At 52.1% G+C, this 16,337-nt stretch overlaps 1 protein-coding gene across 4 annotated transcripts in view; it reads left to right on the plus strand.

Annotated features, from left to right (window-relative positions):
- DDC (dopa decarboxylase) overlaps positions 1 to 16,337 on the plus strand; it is a 91,158-nt gene that overhangs the window by 13,172 nt on the left and 61,649 nt on the right. For 3 of the 4 annotated variants that reach the window (XR_010842350.1, XM_067042958.1, XM_067042959.1), the window contains exons 2-4: positions 10,198 to 10,426; positions 12,812 to 12,925; positions 15,024 to 15,143. Coding sequence is in view for 3 of the 4 variants with exons in the window: in XM_067042958.1 (XP_066899059.1) it covers positions 10,198 to 10,426; positions 12,812 to 12,925; positions 15,024 to 15,143 (463 nt within the window). In the remaining variant the exon portion in view is untranslated. Of the gene's footprint in view, positions 1 to 9,961; positions 9,996 to 10,197; positions 10,427 to 12,811; positions 12,926 to 15,023; positions 15,144 to 16,337 lie in introns of those variants that run through there. The other variant, XM_059074704.2, reaches the window with a different exon arrangement.

A 16,337-nucleotide genomic window follows, 5' to 3' on the forward strand; every position in this document is an offset into this window, starting at 1 on the left:
GAGGGCACAGGTGGCAGGCGGCCCGGGTGTGCCCCGATGCCCGGCCGCGGAGGTTAGGGAGAGGCTGGCTTCAGAGTCAGAAATGCCGGCACCGCTGTTCGCATTACTGGTTCTCTGGCCTCCGTCAGGGCACCAGCCCCTCAGAGCCTTGGTGAAACAGCAGTAATCATACTGGCAGGGGTGATGAGGGTGTTAAGGGAATAAGGCATACGGCAAGCTTAGCAGAATGTCAGGCGACGCAGAGTTGTTGGGTTTCTTGGACCGTCGGATGTGGCCACCAGGGTCCAAGAGTTCTCAGGATTTGGCTTGGGGGGAGCCTCAGATGCGGGCCTCTTAGCCATGCGGGTGACAGGCCTGCAGCCATGCCCAGGGGGTCGTGTTCACCGTGAATCCAGGAGTCAGTATTTACTGCTGACCTGACCGGTGAAGAAGAGCGGAGACTCCCCAGAGCATGTGCTAGAGATGTTGCCTAGGCGCCCAGCGGCAGGTGTCCCGTGTTGACTCTCGCTGTGTCGTATGTGTCGTCGTCAAGGGGCATCCGGCTGTCGTGGAAAGAAGCAACCAACTAGGACATCGCTTAATAGTCTCAAGTCTATAGGAAAAGCAGATGGTTGTGAGCTTTTATCAACGATTATGTGACTTCATGAGAGAAGGCGTTTGGAAAGGATTGAGGAAAAGAAAGAGGAAAAAAAGTAAGGGGCAGGAGGTCTAGTGTGACACCAAATTAAAAAGGAAACAGGGGAGGAAAGTTCAAATTAAAATTACTGATCATTCTTAGGTAAATGTTTTAGGAGAGCAAACGTGAGTGAAAATGATAAAATTTCAAGCTTAAACTGAAACTGTGAGTGAATGATACAAGCTAGCAGAGAGGGGGTGTTGGTCACGCCTACCCAGCCTGACGGTGGGTGACATTTTTGTATCATTCTGGTTTTTCTGGAAAGAAATTTGCCAACATGCAAAAGAACCGTGAAACTCACACCTCTGGATCCCACTGGGGACTTAGTATATTTGAGGGACAAAGTCAATAGGGGGATAAAGTGACAAGCGCCGTGACAGGTAGCACGCGGCCACTTTCCCGTCGGCAGTGCTGTTCGCAGCAGCCAGTGGCCCTCAATCCACGCGGGAGATGACACTGCGAAATTGGCGGGTATTGGTAAGGGTACGTATGCGCACGGTATTAACGTAATTATGCACAGTGTAATTAGGCTTATGGGGAAAATAAGTGAAAAGAGGCTACCGAATGATACACATAGCCTGATGCCAGCTGTTGGAATGGTCTGAGCTCAGGGGCAAATTGGAATAATATCAACCAGTTTATTGTCACTGATATTTATCAACTTTTGAAATTGCCTCAGTTGTGAATTTTTCCGCCAGCTTTATAGTCCAGCACAATCCGTTTGCAGGGATGTGAGTGGAAACAGTAGTATCTTCCCACGAGAGTAAAATTGAAAATCATGGTATACATGTCTTCATGGCTGCATCCCATAGAGAACTGTTGGCCAGGAAAATACTGAGATGGCGATTGTCTATTAATCAGGGACCGGATCGGAAACAGACGCAGAGTCCCTCTCACGTCAGAGGAGCGAGGCTTTCCCCTTGAAGTTTGATCTGGGTGGAGGGTGGGGGCCCACCCTGGAGAGCATCCCCCGATGCTCTCCTGCTGCCCTGGTGCTCTGTCTGACCCCATGATGATCCGACCTGCCTCTTCCCTAACATCAGGATCCACAGATGCCAGACACAGACAGCTTTACCGTCCTGAGTGGCTCCTGCCTGCAGCAGCTCGCCGCCCCGTTACGAGGGGCTAAACCGAGACTCCAGAGGCCACCGGAGCCGGCCGACGGCAGCCCAGCCTCTTGCAGCAGAGCCAGGGCTCAAGCCTGTTCGCTCTGACCTTAACCCCTGTTCTTTCTAGGCTGCTGGGAGGAACAGCCCTCACTGGCTGAGGGTTGCAGTGTGGAAGAATCTCATTTTGAAAGTGTAGCAGGGAACCTCTGTCATCCAGACCCAGCCGGCCGGAGAGGAGGTGCTTCCTGGGTGTCCAACCCTGACCGGGGAAAACCCACTGCCTGTCTGCTCAGGCTTCTGTGGGATTTCCCCCCTGACAGCAAACTCCCTAGAGGTGCCGCCATGGCGTGGACCACCGGCCATATAAGTGATTTTGTACCCTGTTTAGAATTCTCTGTAGTCACCTCACAAAATGTTGCGAGCTCCTGGTCTCCCTGGTTACCATTTGTCAGGAGCGAGAGAGGCGCCCATGGAGGTTGCCTGGCCCCTCATGGCCTCTAGGGAGCATCTGGGAAATCACTCCTGCAAGCTCAGGGAGAAGCTTGTTTTTCAAGTTTCTAATCTGGAGGGTTAGTCATACTTTTTTTTGCAGGAAACCCCAAAGCTGTCGGAGATGCACTGCACCTGTGTTTGAGTCCAGTGCATTCAGGATGAGGCAGGTCGGAGGTCAGAGCGCTGGGTCCTGCTTCTCTGAGCCTCAGCCTTTTTCATTTGTTCAGGGGGGTGATAATAGTCCTGATAAGGTTGTTATGAAGATTAACTAGAGCATATGCAAAGAGTTGGCGTAGCACTTGGTGCATGTAAGTGAATATAAAGGTTGACCATGAAAAAAAAATTGTATTGAGCTATAGTTGATTTACGATGTTGTATTAATTTCTGCTGTACAGCAAAGTGACTCAGTTATACACATATATACATTCCTTCTAAAAAATATTCTTTTCCATTACGGTTTATTACAGGGTATCGAATAGAGTTCCCTATGCCGTACGGTAGGCCCTGCTGTTCATCCATTCTGTATATAATAGTTTGCACCTGCTAATCCCAAACTCCCAGTCCTTCCCTCCCGCACCCCTCCGCCTTGGCTACCACAGGTCTGTCCTCTATGTCTGTGAGTCTGTTTCTGTTTGATAGATAAGTTTATTTGTGTCGTTTTTTAAGATTCCACATACAAGTGACATTGAAATGGAACAGGACCCTACGGTCCTTGGCCCATGTCCTCAGCCTGACTTTCGTCTGGGGAAAATCTCTAGCCAAAGAATAAGTTTAATCAGAGAAGTGAGAAAATGCGGAAACAGAGGAGACCAAATCATAATAGTTTAGTCATTAAGCAAAGTCAAGGACTTTTAGCTCCTCCTTAAGGGCTAAAAGGGCCATCTACAGTTCTGAGCCATGTCCTGTGAGCCGTCTTACAGATACTGAAACCTCTGCCAGGTGGAAGAAGTGAACTACGTAATGACCAGGCTGTAGCCATGACATAAGCTGCCACAACTCCGAGAACTGGCCTCAAAGAAATGGGAACAAAAAGACCCTGGAACTACAGATTAACTGTACCTAAAACAGTCAAGATGATGCTTGTCAGACCACTGATGACCAAGTTCAAGATGCCTGTCAGAGCGGACCGTGCTGTTTCTGCACGGAGCCCGCTCCCTCAACCTATAAAAGCTCTTGCCCACTGGTTGTAGGAGGGAGGGAGTCAGCCTTTGGACAGGTGACTTTCCACCCCCGCCCCCAGTCCCCCGGTTGCTGGCATGCTAAATGAAGCAAACTTTGCTTTCCACCAGCCTGACCTCTTTATCGTCTTTTGAGTGGCAAGCAGCCTGCCCCCACTTTCAGTTACGAACTCGTATGATGTTTGTCTTTCTCTGTGCGACTTACTTCACTTAGTATGATCATCTCCAGGTCCATCCATGATGCTGCAAATGACACTATTTCGTTCTTTTTCATGGCTGAGTAGTATTCCATCGTATCTGTGTACCACATCTTCTTTATCCTTTCATCTGTCGACGGACACTTAGGTTATTTCCATGTCTTGGATATTGTAAATAGTGCTGCTAGGAACATAGGGGTGCATGTATCTTTTTGAATTAGAGATTTGTCTGGGTATATGTCCAGGAGTGGAATTGCTGGATCATATGGAAGTTCTAGTTTTCGTTTTCTGAGGAACCTCCATACTGTTCTCCATAGTGGCTGCAGCAATTTACACTCCCACCAACAGTATAGGAGGGCTCCCTTTTCCCCACACCCTCTCCAGCACTTATTATTCGTAACGCTGACCATCTTTTAAACCAGTGAGAGAGCCTGTATTTCAACGAGAACACCCCAGTTTAGGTAAAGCAATTGTATGAGCGGAAGAAAGTGGTAAGTGTGCGTGTGCGTGCACGTGTGTTCGACGAGGTACCGGGCTAACGATTTGCAGGGACAAGTGGGGGCCCCTTGGCTTAAGGAACAGACTGCTCGGTGGGACACATGGGCTGTGCCTCAGCTCTGCCACCCCTGGCTTCACACCTGGGAAGAGCCTAACACCTCTTCCTCCTGTAAGATGAGGGTAGCAATAGCGCAGACGTCATAACGCATGCAGTGAGTTAGGGTAGCCCGTTTGGGTCTCGATTCCTATCTCTCCCTGCCCCACCCTCAGACCCCCACAGGCTGTGTTTCCCCGGCTCCCAGGACACCTGGATCCTGGTAGCCTTTTGCCACCGGGAGGCTCTGGTGGGAGGCCGAAGAGCAGAGGTATCCACCTCCGCTGTGACGCCGGCTGTCTCCTCTGCGGTGCCAGCTCCTTCCGGGCAAGCCTGACCAAGTTGCGGCTTTGCACAAATGACCCGGGTACCCCTGCCCCTAAGGCTCCTAAATACCTCGCTGTTAACTAGAGTCTTAAGAGGGACGAAAGATCTTCGAGGGGTGGGGGTTTCTTTTGTTTTGTTTTGTTTTGAGGCAAGTTAATAGACCGCCATCCTTACTGTTAGAAAGCTCTCATTGTTAGAAACTTCCTGAGCATCCCGGTTAGAAACATTTCTCCTGTTGGGTTGATTTACACCCTTTGTGCCCACAGAGAAGATGTTCATCAAGAAACCAGTCGATTCAGAGGAAAATCAGCCAATTTAGTTTTGCGCCTAGATTGATACTTATGTGTTTGAGGTTAAAAAAAGAGACAAGGCCTCAGAGTCCCAGAGGGAGAAGTGTTTTTTGAAACATAAATTGCGGTTTATTTTTCCTGGAATAGTGTAAAAAGAAAATGTAAACACTTTTCTTTTTATCCAGATAGAGAAGGAAAACCAGGAAATGTTGAGTGAAGGGCCCAGCATCCCAGGGTTTGAAACAAAACCAGCGCTTGTCTGTATCGATAGGCAGGACCATGGACAGACACAAAGCATCTTGATCCTGGCCCTCTGTGCCCCCAGAGGGGTGGCCTCGCTCCGACCCTCGTGCATTGGGCGTGGCTGGCCCTGTGCTGCCGTGCAAGTCACCACACAAGCGTCTGCACCAGTCCCACCCGCCTCCACTGCCGGGAAAGCATCAGCTAGAGCCTGGGTGGGGTTCTTGTCAAACACCTGTGGCAAAGGTAGGGTTCCAGGGGTCCGGAGAGGGGGATATTTCCAGCCAGGACCACAGGGACTGCTGGGGCCAGAGCAGAGGGAAGCCCAAATCCAAGATGAACTTCCGGGGCCAAGACTGGGGAAACCGAGTCGGTTCTGAGCCTGCAGGGTTAGAGGCTAGGCATGAACTGAACGCCAGAGGCCCGGGGGTGGGGGGTGGGGAGCGGGTCAGGATTCCCTGGGGAAGGGGCCCGTCGTTTCTGAGCCGCGGTCGTCCCCTGTGGCCTTTTTGTGGCGGGTATGTGATGGGCTGTTGCCTTAAAGGTAGAGAGTAGGATCTAATATGCCCTATGTCAGAAGCAAAATGTTCCGAGGGCAAAAAGATTTTCTGCTCGTTCGCTGGTTCATGAGCTCATTCATTTATTCATTCCCCATTCAGCAAACATTCATGGTGCTAACTGGGGCCCAGGGTCTGATTGGTCCTGAGAAAGCAAAATAAAGAGTCGAGGACTCTGCTTGGAGAAGCCAACAGTTAGCAAAGGATGTCGGTGGAATGATAAAGTTCAAAAATGAATGACCCCCCCCCAGGTCAGCCAGGAGGTCCAAGGGCCTGCAGTGGGGTTCATACCTCCCCGAGCAGGTGGGGTTCACCAGGCACTTGCGTGTCCCACAGGGGCTGCAGCTGCTGGCGGGGGCTACGATCAGATTATATCAACAGGCGCCGTTTCAAGGCCTGGAAAGACATCAGTCATAACCTTTATCATCATCTACATCTTTCAGCCAATATTTGCCCAGCTTGGAGGCATGAAATATCAAACAGCTCCAAAATGAACACAAGATTCTCCGTGGCTTTGCACCAAAAGCCTTCTGGAAAGGTCTCTGTGGGAAAGAATTGACAAATAAGTGACAGAATATTCGAAAATAATAATTAGGTCTTATCTTACAATTTGGTAGTGTTTCTTTGGGGGGGGGGCAAGTTGGTGTGTCTGTCAGTTTATTTTTTTCACGAGGCATCCCGTTTTGGCCATCGTACTCTTGCATTCTCATTAGAAGGAAGCAGCTGATACTCAAGGAACCCAAGCAACTTGCTTAATTTTTGCACAGCTCCTCCCCTGAGGCTTCAGCTTGTGCAGTGCAGGTGCTGCCCTTTAATAGGGCAGACAGAGGTCGCGCAAATATTTACTCTAAAAGGCATTTTAAATAGTCATACACAAGGAACAAAGAAACAGATCCTGAGATGTGACTGCATAAAAATTAAAATTCTTATAGGTCGGAATAAAATTAAAAGCAAAACTAGGTCAAATAACAATGAGGAAAATGTCTGCAAAATATATCACACACTTAGGGTGCAAGTATTTATGATATTAGAGCTCTTGCAGTTAAATAAGAAAACATCTAACACCCTAGCAGAAAAGAAGGCAATTAACAAGCAATTCATGAAAAAAGAAATACAGAGAAGTGTGAGAAAACTATTTGACTTCATTAATCAAAGCAAAATGAATTCATGAATGCCTGCCAGACTGGCACATCTTAAAATGTATCTCAAACCCTAGTATAAAACTAGGGTTCTCTCACACTCTCTGTGGAAGGGTAATTTGGTAAAAATATGTTCTGGGGACAAGTTTGGCCATATAATCTTAACCCGCTAAAATACATGTCTCTATAATAATTTGTTCTAAAGAAATTATAAGATAAATGCTTTTTAAAGAAAATTTTAACACAAAATAAAGTGTGCAGAAATAAAAGTATGAGGTTGTATATTTCAGTGCTTTATAGAAAATCTAACAACTATCGTGTTGAACGCTTATTTTGTGCCTCTACTCCTTAGCTGTTCCCACGTACTTACCTAATTATCACACAAAACATTATTTGAGGTAGAACTTTATTACGGTGTTTGTTTTCAGTTGAGGAAAATGAGGTTTTTACTGCAGTGGCATCCATGTCAGGCTGTGCAGAGTCTTTCAGTTCTTGATCATGAAGTGTTGGCCATTGGGCTACACCAACTCTTCCCACTAACATAGGTGAGAACCGAGAATGATGTACATGGTCAACAGTAGTGATGCACATCCTGAATATAGCACATTCGCCCTGTGACACACCACGCAATCGGGAAAAATCACGCAAGAGAAAAGTATCTATCAACGTGGGAAATGTTCTCGTGATTGCTTTGTGAAAAAAACAAGCTAGCAAAACGATCTGCCATTTGATGCAGTTTTGGTTGAACTTGAATCAAGTCAACTAAAAATACTTCAATTTGAGGTAAGACCCAGTTTCACTCTATGTGCGACATTTGACATAATCAGAGTCATTCCAAATGAAAAACTAATTTAGAAGCCTGCAGACCCAGGGAATTATAAACCTGAAGCTTGCAGACCCAGGGAATTATAAACCTGAAGCTATATGTATAAAGCTTCATAGCTTTGCACTAAGAGCCTTTGGAAAATCTGGGCATGATATTTTGAATGATAAGCTTCCTTGGCCTGCAGCTTACGAAACACAAAGGTGCAATGGAAACTCAAAGACTCACTTTGGTTTTTCTCATGCTGTTATTTTAGCATTCGCTGTTGCTATGATTTAGAATTGTATCCTATATTGTATCCAGTCCCTGTCACTGGTGCATTCACTACCCCCAAACAATAATATGGAAATGGGGGTTTGGTCCAGTCACTGAGCTTGAAGAAACCTGGAACCTTCCATGGGATGACTTCTATGCTGTTCAAAGAGAACATCTGAACAAAGAACATTGGAGAGAATTCTGAGAGAGGAAACAAATTGTCAAGCTGATTCCCTCTGATGAAGACTCCCTCCTTGGTCAAACCCAGTCAGGCTCCAATGAACCCTCTTCCTGACTAGGTACCGACTTCAGTGAGTTGAGCCCAGCTGTAACAGAGAATAAGTCAGTTTCTCGAGGAAGCCTCTACCCTTGGGATACAGTCCAGCTCATCTTCCTCCGCCTGGACACCCAGCCAAGCTGCACTTAGTAATGTCCCATCTGTTCCCTAACCCTACCTGTCGGCTATACATCCCCACTGGCCCTTGTGATATTGGGAGACAGTCTCCCTCCTCTATTGCAATAGTCTTGAATAAAACCTGTCTTGGTGTGTTTAACATTAAAATTGTCAAAAAGCAAAGCAAAGCAAAGCAAAGCAACAAGAAAAGAAAAGAAAGCAAAACGAAGTAGTACAGAAAGTGGGAAGCAATGGAAGAAGTATTGGGAACATGATATCAAGATCAAGGTTTATGCTAATGACAGTGGAGGTAGAATCACCCCCCAGCACTTTCTCCCATAGGAAAATTACTCTTGACTTATGAAGTTTTGAACTATGGGAGGAATTCAGAAATGCATTCCTGGCTTAGCACACAATTGACTCATAAATGTAAGAAACAATCTGGAAGGGCGTGTGCCAGAATGTTGAGTGGTGGGATTCTTGATGAATATTCTTCTGTGTGTTGTCCAAGTTTCCTGTTTTGAAAATACAGTCTGTGCTTATTGTTCACAGATTTTCTGTATTCAGGTGTCACTCTGCTACAATTCATTCGTAATCCGCACATCAGTACTCGTGGTGGTTTCGTGATCACTCACGGATGAAACATCTGAGTTGCCCAAGTGCACTTGTTCCCAGCAGAACCTAACAAGGCAATGCTCTGCCTAGTTGTTTCAACAAGTGGGTCTATTTAGTGCCACATTTTTGTGTTATTCTTGGCTATTTGACTATTTAAAATGGCCCCCAAATATGGTGCTAATATAGCGCTGAAGTGCCTTCTAGGGGTCCTACATGCAAGAAGGCTGTGATGTGCCTTAGGAAGAAATCACGTGTGTCTGATAAGCTTCATTCATGAGTCAGAGAGCTGTTGGCCAGGAGTCCGAAGTTCATGAGTCAGTGCATATTAAATAAAGTGTCTTTAACAAGAAACACATAAAAAAGATTGTGTATTGATTGATTGACAAAAACGTGACCAGGGGCTTCCCTGGTGGCGCAGTGGTTGAGAGTCCGCCTGCCGATGCAGGGGGCGCGTGTTCGTGCCCCGGTCCGGGAAGATCCCACGTGCCGCGGAGCGGCTGGGCCCGTGAGCCGTGGCCGCTGGGCCTGCGCGTCCGGAGCCTGTGCTCCGCAACGGGAGAGGCCACGACAGTGAGAAGCCCATGTACCGCAAGAAAAAAAAAAGTGACCAGAAACGCACAGGAATGTAACCTCGCATTTCCCCGGGAAAGGCCCAGTGTTTTGCTAATTCATGGAGACTTTATGGAATGTTACTACCACAGAGGACCAGTATCACCTGTACATTGTTATGTGATGAGGAAAGAAAGCATGATTTTTGAAAAGCAGGTTGTATGCAGGGGTGCAGTTCCATCTGGTGATGGAGTCAAGATAACAGAAGAAGACTCACTGATGGGGGTTATGCTGCCTGGGCTCTGGTCTGAGGGCTGTACTCATGCCACGTGACTGCTGTCATAGCTTCCGGAGAGATCAGCACTGTCATATGCTTTTCTCAGATAAAGAGAGAGGCTCAGAGAGCCCCTGTCCCACAGCTGGTGAAGAGCAAGGCAGGACCTGGGCCAAGGCTTGTTATTAAAGTTGGGATGGACCATAGAAATTAACGTGTGCCCTGGTCCATTTCACAGTTGCACGTAGAAAACAACGAGGCATGGCACTGTCTTCAGCCGAGTAGCTGGTGAGTAGCGTAACAAGCACTTTGCTGCAGTCTCCAAATCCAGAGAAGGAAGGAAAGTGCTGCTGACTTGGGGTCTGGTGGACGCCGGGGTGTTTGGGTCTCCACCCAGGCAGCCCCAGCTGCTGTCAGCTTGCTTGGAACTGCCCCGCTCCAAGTGAAACCTCATCAGGTTTGTAAACTGGTTTCTTCTCTCTTTGCGCAGGTTTTGCCTCCGAGGAGACCCGGTCACTATGAATGCGCATGAGTTCCGCAGGAGGGGGAAGGAGATGGTGGATTACGTGGCTGAGTACTTGGAGGGCATCGAGGGGCGCCAGGTGTACCCCGACGTGGAGCCTGGCTACCTGCGCCCCCTGCTCCCCACCGCTGCCCCGCAGGAGCCAGAAACGTTTGAGGACGTCATTAAGGACGTCGAGAAGATCATAATGCCAGGGGTAAGCCTGCATCCAAGATCGGAAAACAGCAGGGCTGGTGCTCATTTAATATTGATACTTACTGGGCGTCAGGCAATTCACATGAATTATTTCACCTAATCCTCACAACCATTTCCTTGGATAGAAACTTTTTTATTTCTATTTTATAACTGGGGCAACTGAAGCCCAGAGAGGTTGGGTGATCAGCCTAAGGTCACACAGCTAGTAAGTGATGGAGCCAGGATTACAACCCAGATCGTGTGGGCTCCAAAGGCAGTGACTGTGCTTTCCCCCCAGCCCCACAGTTTGTCACCGAACCAACTTGGGTCCGCTCACCCACATGCAGTAAAGCCGATCTACTGACACCAGGTTGTGGTGAAGAAAAGTGCAGCGTTCATTGCAGGTGCCAAGCAAGGAGTCGTAGACAGCTAATGCTCAAAAACCCCGAGCTCCCCAATGGGTTTCAACAGAGCATTTTTTTTTTTTTTTTTTTTTTTTGTGGTACGCGGGCCTCTCACTGCTGCGGCTTCTCCCGTTGCGGAGCACAGGCTCCGGACGCGCAGGCTCAGCGGCCACGGCTCCCGGGCCCAGCGGCATGTGGGATCTTCCCGAACCGGGGCACGAACCCGCCTCCCCTGCATCGGCAGGTGGACTCGCAACCACTGCGCCACCAGGGAAGCCCATCAGCAGAGCATTTTTAAGGCCAGGTGAGGGAGGGGAGTCCCGGGTTAAGTCATCAGCTAGTGCACAGTTCTCTGATTCATTTGATGGTGAGGTAATGGGGCAGGGTCACAGGGGTTAACATCATCAATTCTCAGGCGCCAGTAGGTCTGGGGGCTACGTGCTCATGGTCATCAGGTAGTTAATTTTTTCCACCTGGTGAGGGTTTTAGCATTGGTAAAACAACTCAGGAAATATGTGCATCAGATACTGTTATCTGGGTACTTTAGAGAGGAGCCACAGCAGAGGACATGGAGGAGGGGTCTGTCCCCGGAAGGCCCCATGGGGTCCTGCTCTCTTACAAGGTCAGACCCCTACCCCGAGACCCTGGGAGGGGAGAGGGTCGTCACGTGACTGTTGAGGAAATGACCCCCTGGAGGCTGGTTTCAAGTTAGTTAATTGCTCCAAATAAAGCACACTCTTACTATCCTGTGCTCAGCAGAGGGGAGATCACGCGTGTGGAAGAAACGTGTCCTTTATTTTCTTTGAGAATATGGGCTGCGTGCTGCCGCGTCCTCTGAGGTCAGCGTGCCTCCGTGTGGGGTGCGCCAGGGGCCGCAGACAGGAGTGGGGAGGACACGGGACATTTTTCCCCCCGAGAGTCACTTGGAGGGGAGCAGAGAGCTCCAGTTCAAAGGAAACTCCCCGGCGGCTTCATGTTTGCGCGGTGAGATGTTCCCTGCCCAGGACTCGCCTGAGATCACGTTCACTGCTGTGGCAGGAGGGCTCCCAGACCCACAGCCTTACCCTCTCATCTGCAGTCAGGACCCCGGGGCCTGGGATCTCAGGACCCGGGGCTCAGGGCACAGAGCCCCCGCCCACGGGGTACTGGGCCTCCGGCCTCAGCTCCCTGATAGGTCCCTCAAGCCCAGGGCGTCTCCCCTCTCTCGTCCTCCCTGGAGTTCCCGTGACATTTGTGCTTTGAGCGGAGCACGGGATTCCGCTTCTCGCCTGCCAGAGGTTGTCTGTGCAAACACGAGAAGCCGCGCAGCATCAACTCCCTCCCGGGAGTGTGGTTAAATGTCAGGCCCCGGGCTGTCCTGGCTGTTCTGCGGCTGCAAACACCACTGCTAGCGTCTTGGATAGCGCGTCCACTTCTCACGGGGCCGAGGCTGGGCGTCCGAGGTCAGGGTTTCTGCAGATTCCCCTCCTGGGAGGTTCTCATCCTGGCCTCTCCTCCCTGTGGCGGTGAGGTTAGGGGCGCCCACCCTCACCATCTCATCCTACCCACCACCTCCCAAAGGCCCCAGCCCCGGGCACATCACACAGGGTTAGGGCTTCAACACAGGGATTTGGGGACACACACTACAGACCGTGACGGGGTCGCAGGGAGGCTGTGGAACCCGGAGGCTCTGCTCGGTTAGCAAGGAAGGGATTGTACGGGAGGGTGAGGGGGCAGCAGTAAGGCGGCTAAAGACACCTCGAAAATCAGACCTCTTTTTTTTTTTTTTTTTGATATAGCCTATTTTTTTGGAGTACTTTCAGGAAAAACAATCTCATAACAGGGAGAGATGGGGCCTCAGGGGCACAGTCCCCCCCCCCCCCGCTGGCATGTGCTCCTGGCCAGGGTTTAAAGCAAGGTTGTTCTGAGAGACTTGGTTGGCCTTGGCAAACCCAGCGCCCTGGTTCCCCTGCTTGTGGGGCCGGCCTCCCTGGCCCCGAGTGACCCCGCCATGTCCCGTACAGGTGACCCACTGGCACAGCCCGTACTTCTTCGCCTACTTCCCCACGGCCAGCTCGTACCCGGCCATGCTTGCGGACATGCTGTGTGGGGCCATCGGCTGCATCGGCTTCTCCTGGGTGAGTGTTGTCAGGGGCGCCCTGGGGGTCCTGCACGGGGACGTGGAGCCGGGACTCAGCCGGCGAGCAGGTGGCAGTGCCCCCGCGGGAGGGAGGTGGACTCAGGCCTGGAGGCGGGGCCTCATGAGGGCATCTGGGGAGACAGAGGGGGAGTGAGGTCCACGTGCCAAAGCCGATTCTGCACAGCGGCGTGTTTAGAGGTACCTGGCTTTGCCTTCAAACCGCAGCCACGGCCCTGGAGCTTCTGCAGCCCCAGCGTGTCTCCCAAGCAGAGCAGGGATCTCTGTACAATCTGCAGTTTGAGAAACACCGCTGCCCTCGTCCCATGGCCTCTGTTCTGGGCCACGCCTGCCGTCCCGAGAGAGAGACCCCAGCCCAGCATAACGGGAAAGAGTGCTGCCTTCCCAAATGCAGAGCGCTCGGAAGGAGGGCTGCTGGCTGGCTGTGCCGGGACCCCGGGGCTGCCCACACGCTGGGGCTGCTCCCCGGGCCGGGGTCTGCTCTTGGCCTTTTGGGCTCAGTGCCTGCCTGCTTCCTTGTGCCTTGGAGCCGAGCGGACTCATGACTCCTGCCCGAGGCCTGCAGCAGATGTGGGTCCCCGAACGCACGAGCAGGGCTGCCCGCTGCCCCTGCCACCTTCTCCTCGCGCCCAGCTCCCCACCTCCGCCCCCCACCGCTCCTCTTTTGCTGGGGGACTGGGCCTCGGCGCCCCAAAGGAGCGGGGTTGGAGGGTCACCCCTGGGTCCTGCTGCAGTTCTCAGTGGAGAGCGGCCTGGGGCCGCCCTGCATGGCCTCGGGGACCTTCCTTTGTCTGGGCTGAGCGCACCCTCCCCTAAAGGAGTTCCTAACATCAGACACCACGGCAGATTCCACTCAGCCCGCCCCTGCAGAGCCATCCAGGGTGACGATAGCATCTTTCCAGCTATGCCTGTTCTTCCCGAGGACAGTCTGACGGTCTGGGGCCTTGGAGGGCTTCCTTGCTGTCTCTAAGGTGTGCTGGCCGAGCCCCGGGTTCTGGACAGCGAGGGAGGAGGTCCCCGTGCCCGGAGCCGGGCTCGGCCAGGATGCAGTGGGACCCTCCGCGTGGGGCTGACCAGCAGTGCGTGGGGAGCTGGAGAGCTCTCGGACCACCGCAGTGAGACCCACGTGGACGGGAGGTCCGTCCGCCCTCAGGCAGAGTCTGGGGCCAAGCCGCCCCCTCCTGAGCGCTAGGAGAACCCTCCCCAGAGCGTGGAAGGCAGGATCCGAGGCCTGCGGGGGCTCCCGGGGCCGCACCTCCTCTACTCAGCGCATCTTACTCCTCCCGCTGTGGCAGCAGGCCAGGGTCCACCAGGGAGCCCTTCTGGCTCCTTCTGTAAACAGGTGGCTGAATGAGCTCCCGTGTGCGTCCAGAGTGGCTGGGGAACAGGTCATCGCGATGGGCAGCGCCTTCCTGCCCAACCGTCCTCCTCGAGTCACCGTCAAAGAGCATGTTGGACGCTTTTGGGGGGCATTTGAACAGCATCTTGGATTGGGAGATTTCAGTCTGGGTGGCATTCGGTGGAAGATTTTCAGCAAGACCTGGGCCCTTGCTATGGCCCCACAGCCCTTAGAGGTTTCTGTTGGAGAAGCGTGGGGTGACGTCAGAGTCAGAGGTGACGTCACCAGGGACCCGTGCCTACGGGTGAGGCATGTAGAGACATGCAAACCCCTGCAGGCAGTGACCTTGGACTTCCAGCGCCGACCTGGGCCCCGGGGATGGTGGCTCCTTCCGTGCTTCTCCAGGTGCCGGGGTCGGGGGGCGGAGCTGAAGGTCACGGGTGCCGCTCTCAGCACCAAGTCCCCCGCAGTGGCCCTCGGTGATGCCTTGGGGTTGCTGGGGGGAGGGGTCCAGCCTCTGCCACTGCTTCTCCGGGAAATCTGTGATGGGAGAGCCCACCTTCAAAGGGGTTCCCACCCAGGGATAGGCCTTTTGAAAATGTTGAAAGCTTTTTGCTAAACCGATCCATCAAAGGGAGGGGAGTAAGGAAGCCTCCCTGTTTGTCACTCCGCTGGACCCCAAGCTGGTGGGGAGCTGAGGGCAGCCAGCCTACGGCTCACCCTCACCTCCCGCCCGCAGGCCGCCAGCCCGGCGTGCACAGAGCTGGAGACGGTGATGATGGACTGGCTGGGGAAGATGCTGCAGCTGCCTGGGGTGTTCTTGGCTGGAGAAGCTGGAGAAGGGGGCGGGGTGATCCAGGTAAGGCACAGAGGGCGGGGGTCCCACCTCTGGGGTGCGCGGGCTCCCAGAAGGCGGACAGCAGCAGGTAGGCAAGAGGCCCTCAAGCTTCCTGTGTCCTCATGTTTCTTCTGGAGAATAAGCAGCGCTGAGCCTTAGGAAAGCTCTGGATCTGGGTCTGGATCCCCGAGCCAGGCCCCTCTTTAGGGTGGACAGAATAGTGGCTATCGCTTGGCTGGTGCAGAGCGGTAAAAACCACAGTGGAGATCTGCGTGGTTCCCCATTGCCCGCCAATGTGCTGGAGCACCTCCCGGGCCCGGACTCACTTAATTCTCACAACGCTAGGATTAGGGGCCATTTTAAGATTCCCATTTTACAGGTGAGGAAACTAAGGCTCAGAGCAGTCAGGGAACTTGCCCATCGGTTCCCAGCTGGTAAGTTCTAGAGCCCGGGTCTGAGCCTACACCCGTGTGACCACCCCTCAGGGCCATCCTCAGTGGCAGCTGTGACCACCTGCTGCAGAGGCTACTAGAAACGGCTGCATCTATGGGAACCCACCGTTCACCTAAAGATGCTGCCTTTTCTATGCGCTGATTTACTTCATTCTTCACCTGACGTGTACCTTTGAGCGCGATTACGTGCCAGAGGGCCCATCAGGGGACAGGACACGCACAAAGACAGTCATAGTGGAACATCTGCGGCACAAATGCCGCTAAGAACACTTGGACTTCTTGGCTTTCTTCTTCTCCAGCAGGGAAGAGGGATATGCTCCTAAACCCACCGCCCTCCCAGGGAAAGCAACCTTTACTTGGGAGAAAAAGGAATTTCCTTTTTCAGACGCCATCTTCTCTCTAAGAACCTGTCACGGCGGTTGATTGATTCTGTCCACTCGACGATGAGAACCGAGGTCCCGATGCCTCAGCGTGAGGTCACCTGCTGGAGTGGCCCAGTGGGACAGGATGTGAGCCCCAGCCTCCAGGCCCGAGGCTGCTCAACCGACCAGGGTTTTTTAACTCCCACGTGTTTATTTTCTGACAAACCTATTATCTTACAGTTGTGTAGGTCGGGAGTCTGATGTGGATCTTACTGGGCTACGATCAGAGTGGACAGCTTGCAGCTTCTGTCCTTGCCTTTTCTAGTTTCTAGAAGTTTCCCGCATTCCTGGGCCATGGCACCTCCTCCATCTTCGAGGTGGCTGTGTTGCATCTCTCTGGC

The sequence above is a fragment of the Kogia breviceps genome, chromosome 9 (assembly GCF_026419965.1).
Source record: "Kogia breviceps isolate mKogBre1 chromosome 9, mKogBre1 haplotype 1, whole genome shotgun sequence".
Lineage (NCBI taxonomy): Eukaryota > Metazoa > Chordata > Mammalia > Artiodactyla > Physeteridae > Kogia > Kogia breviceps.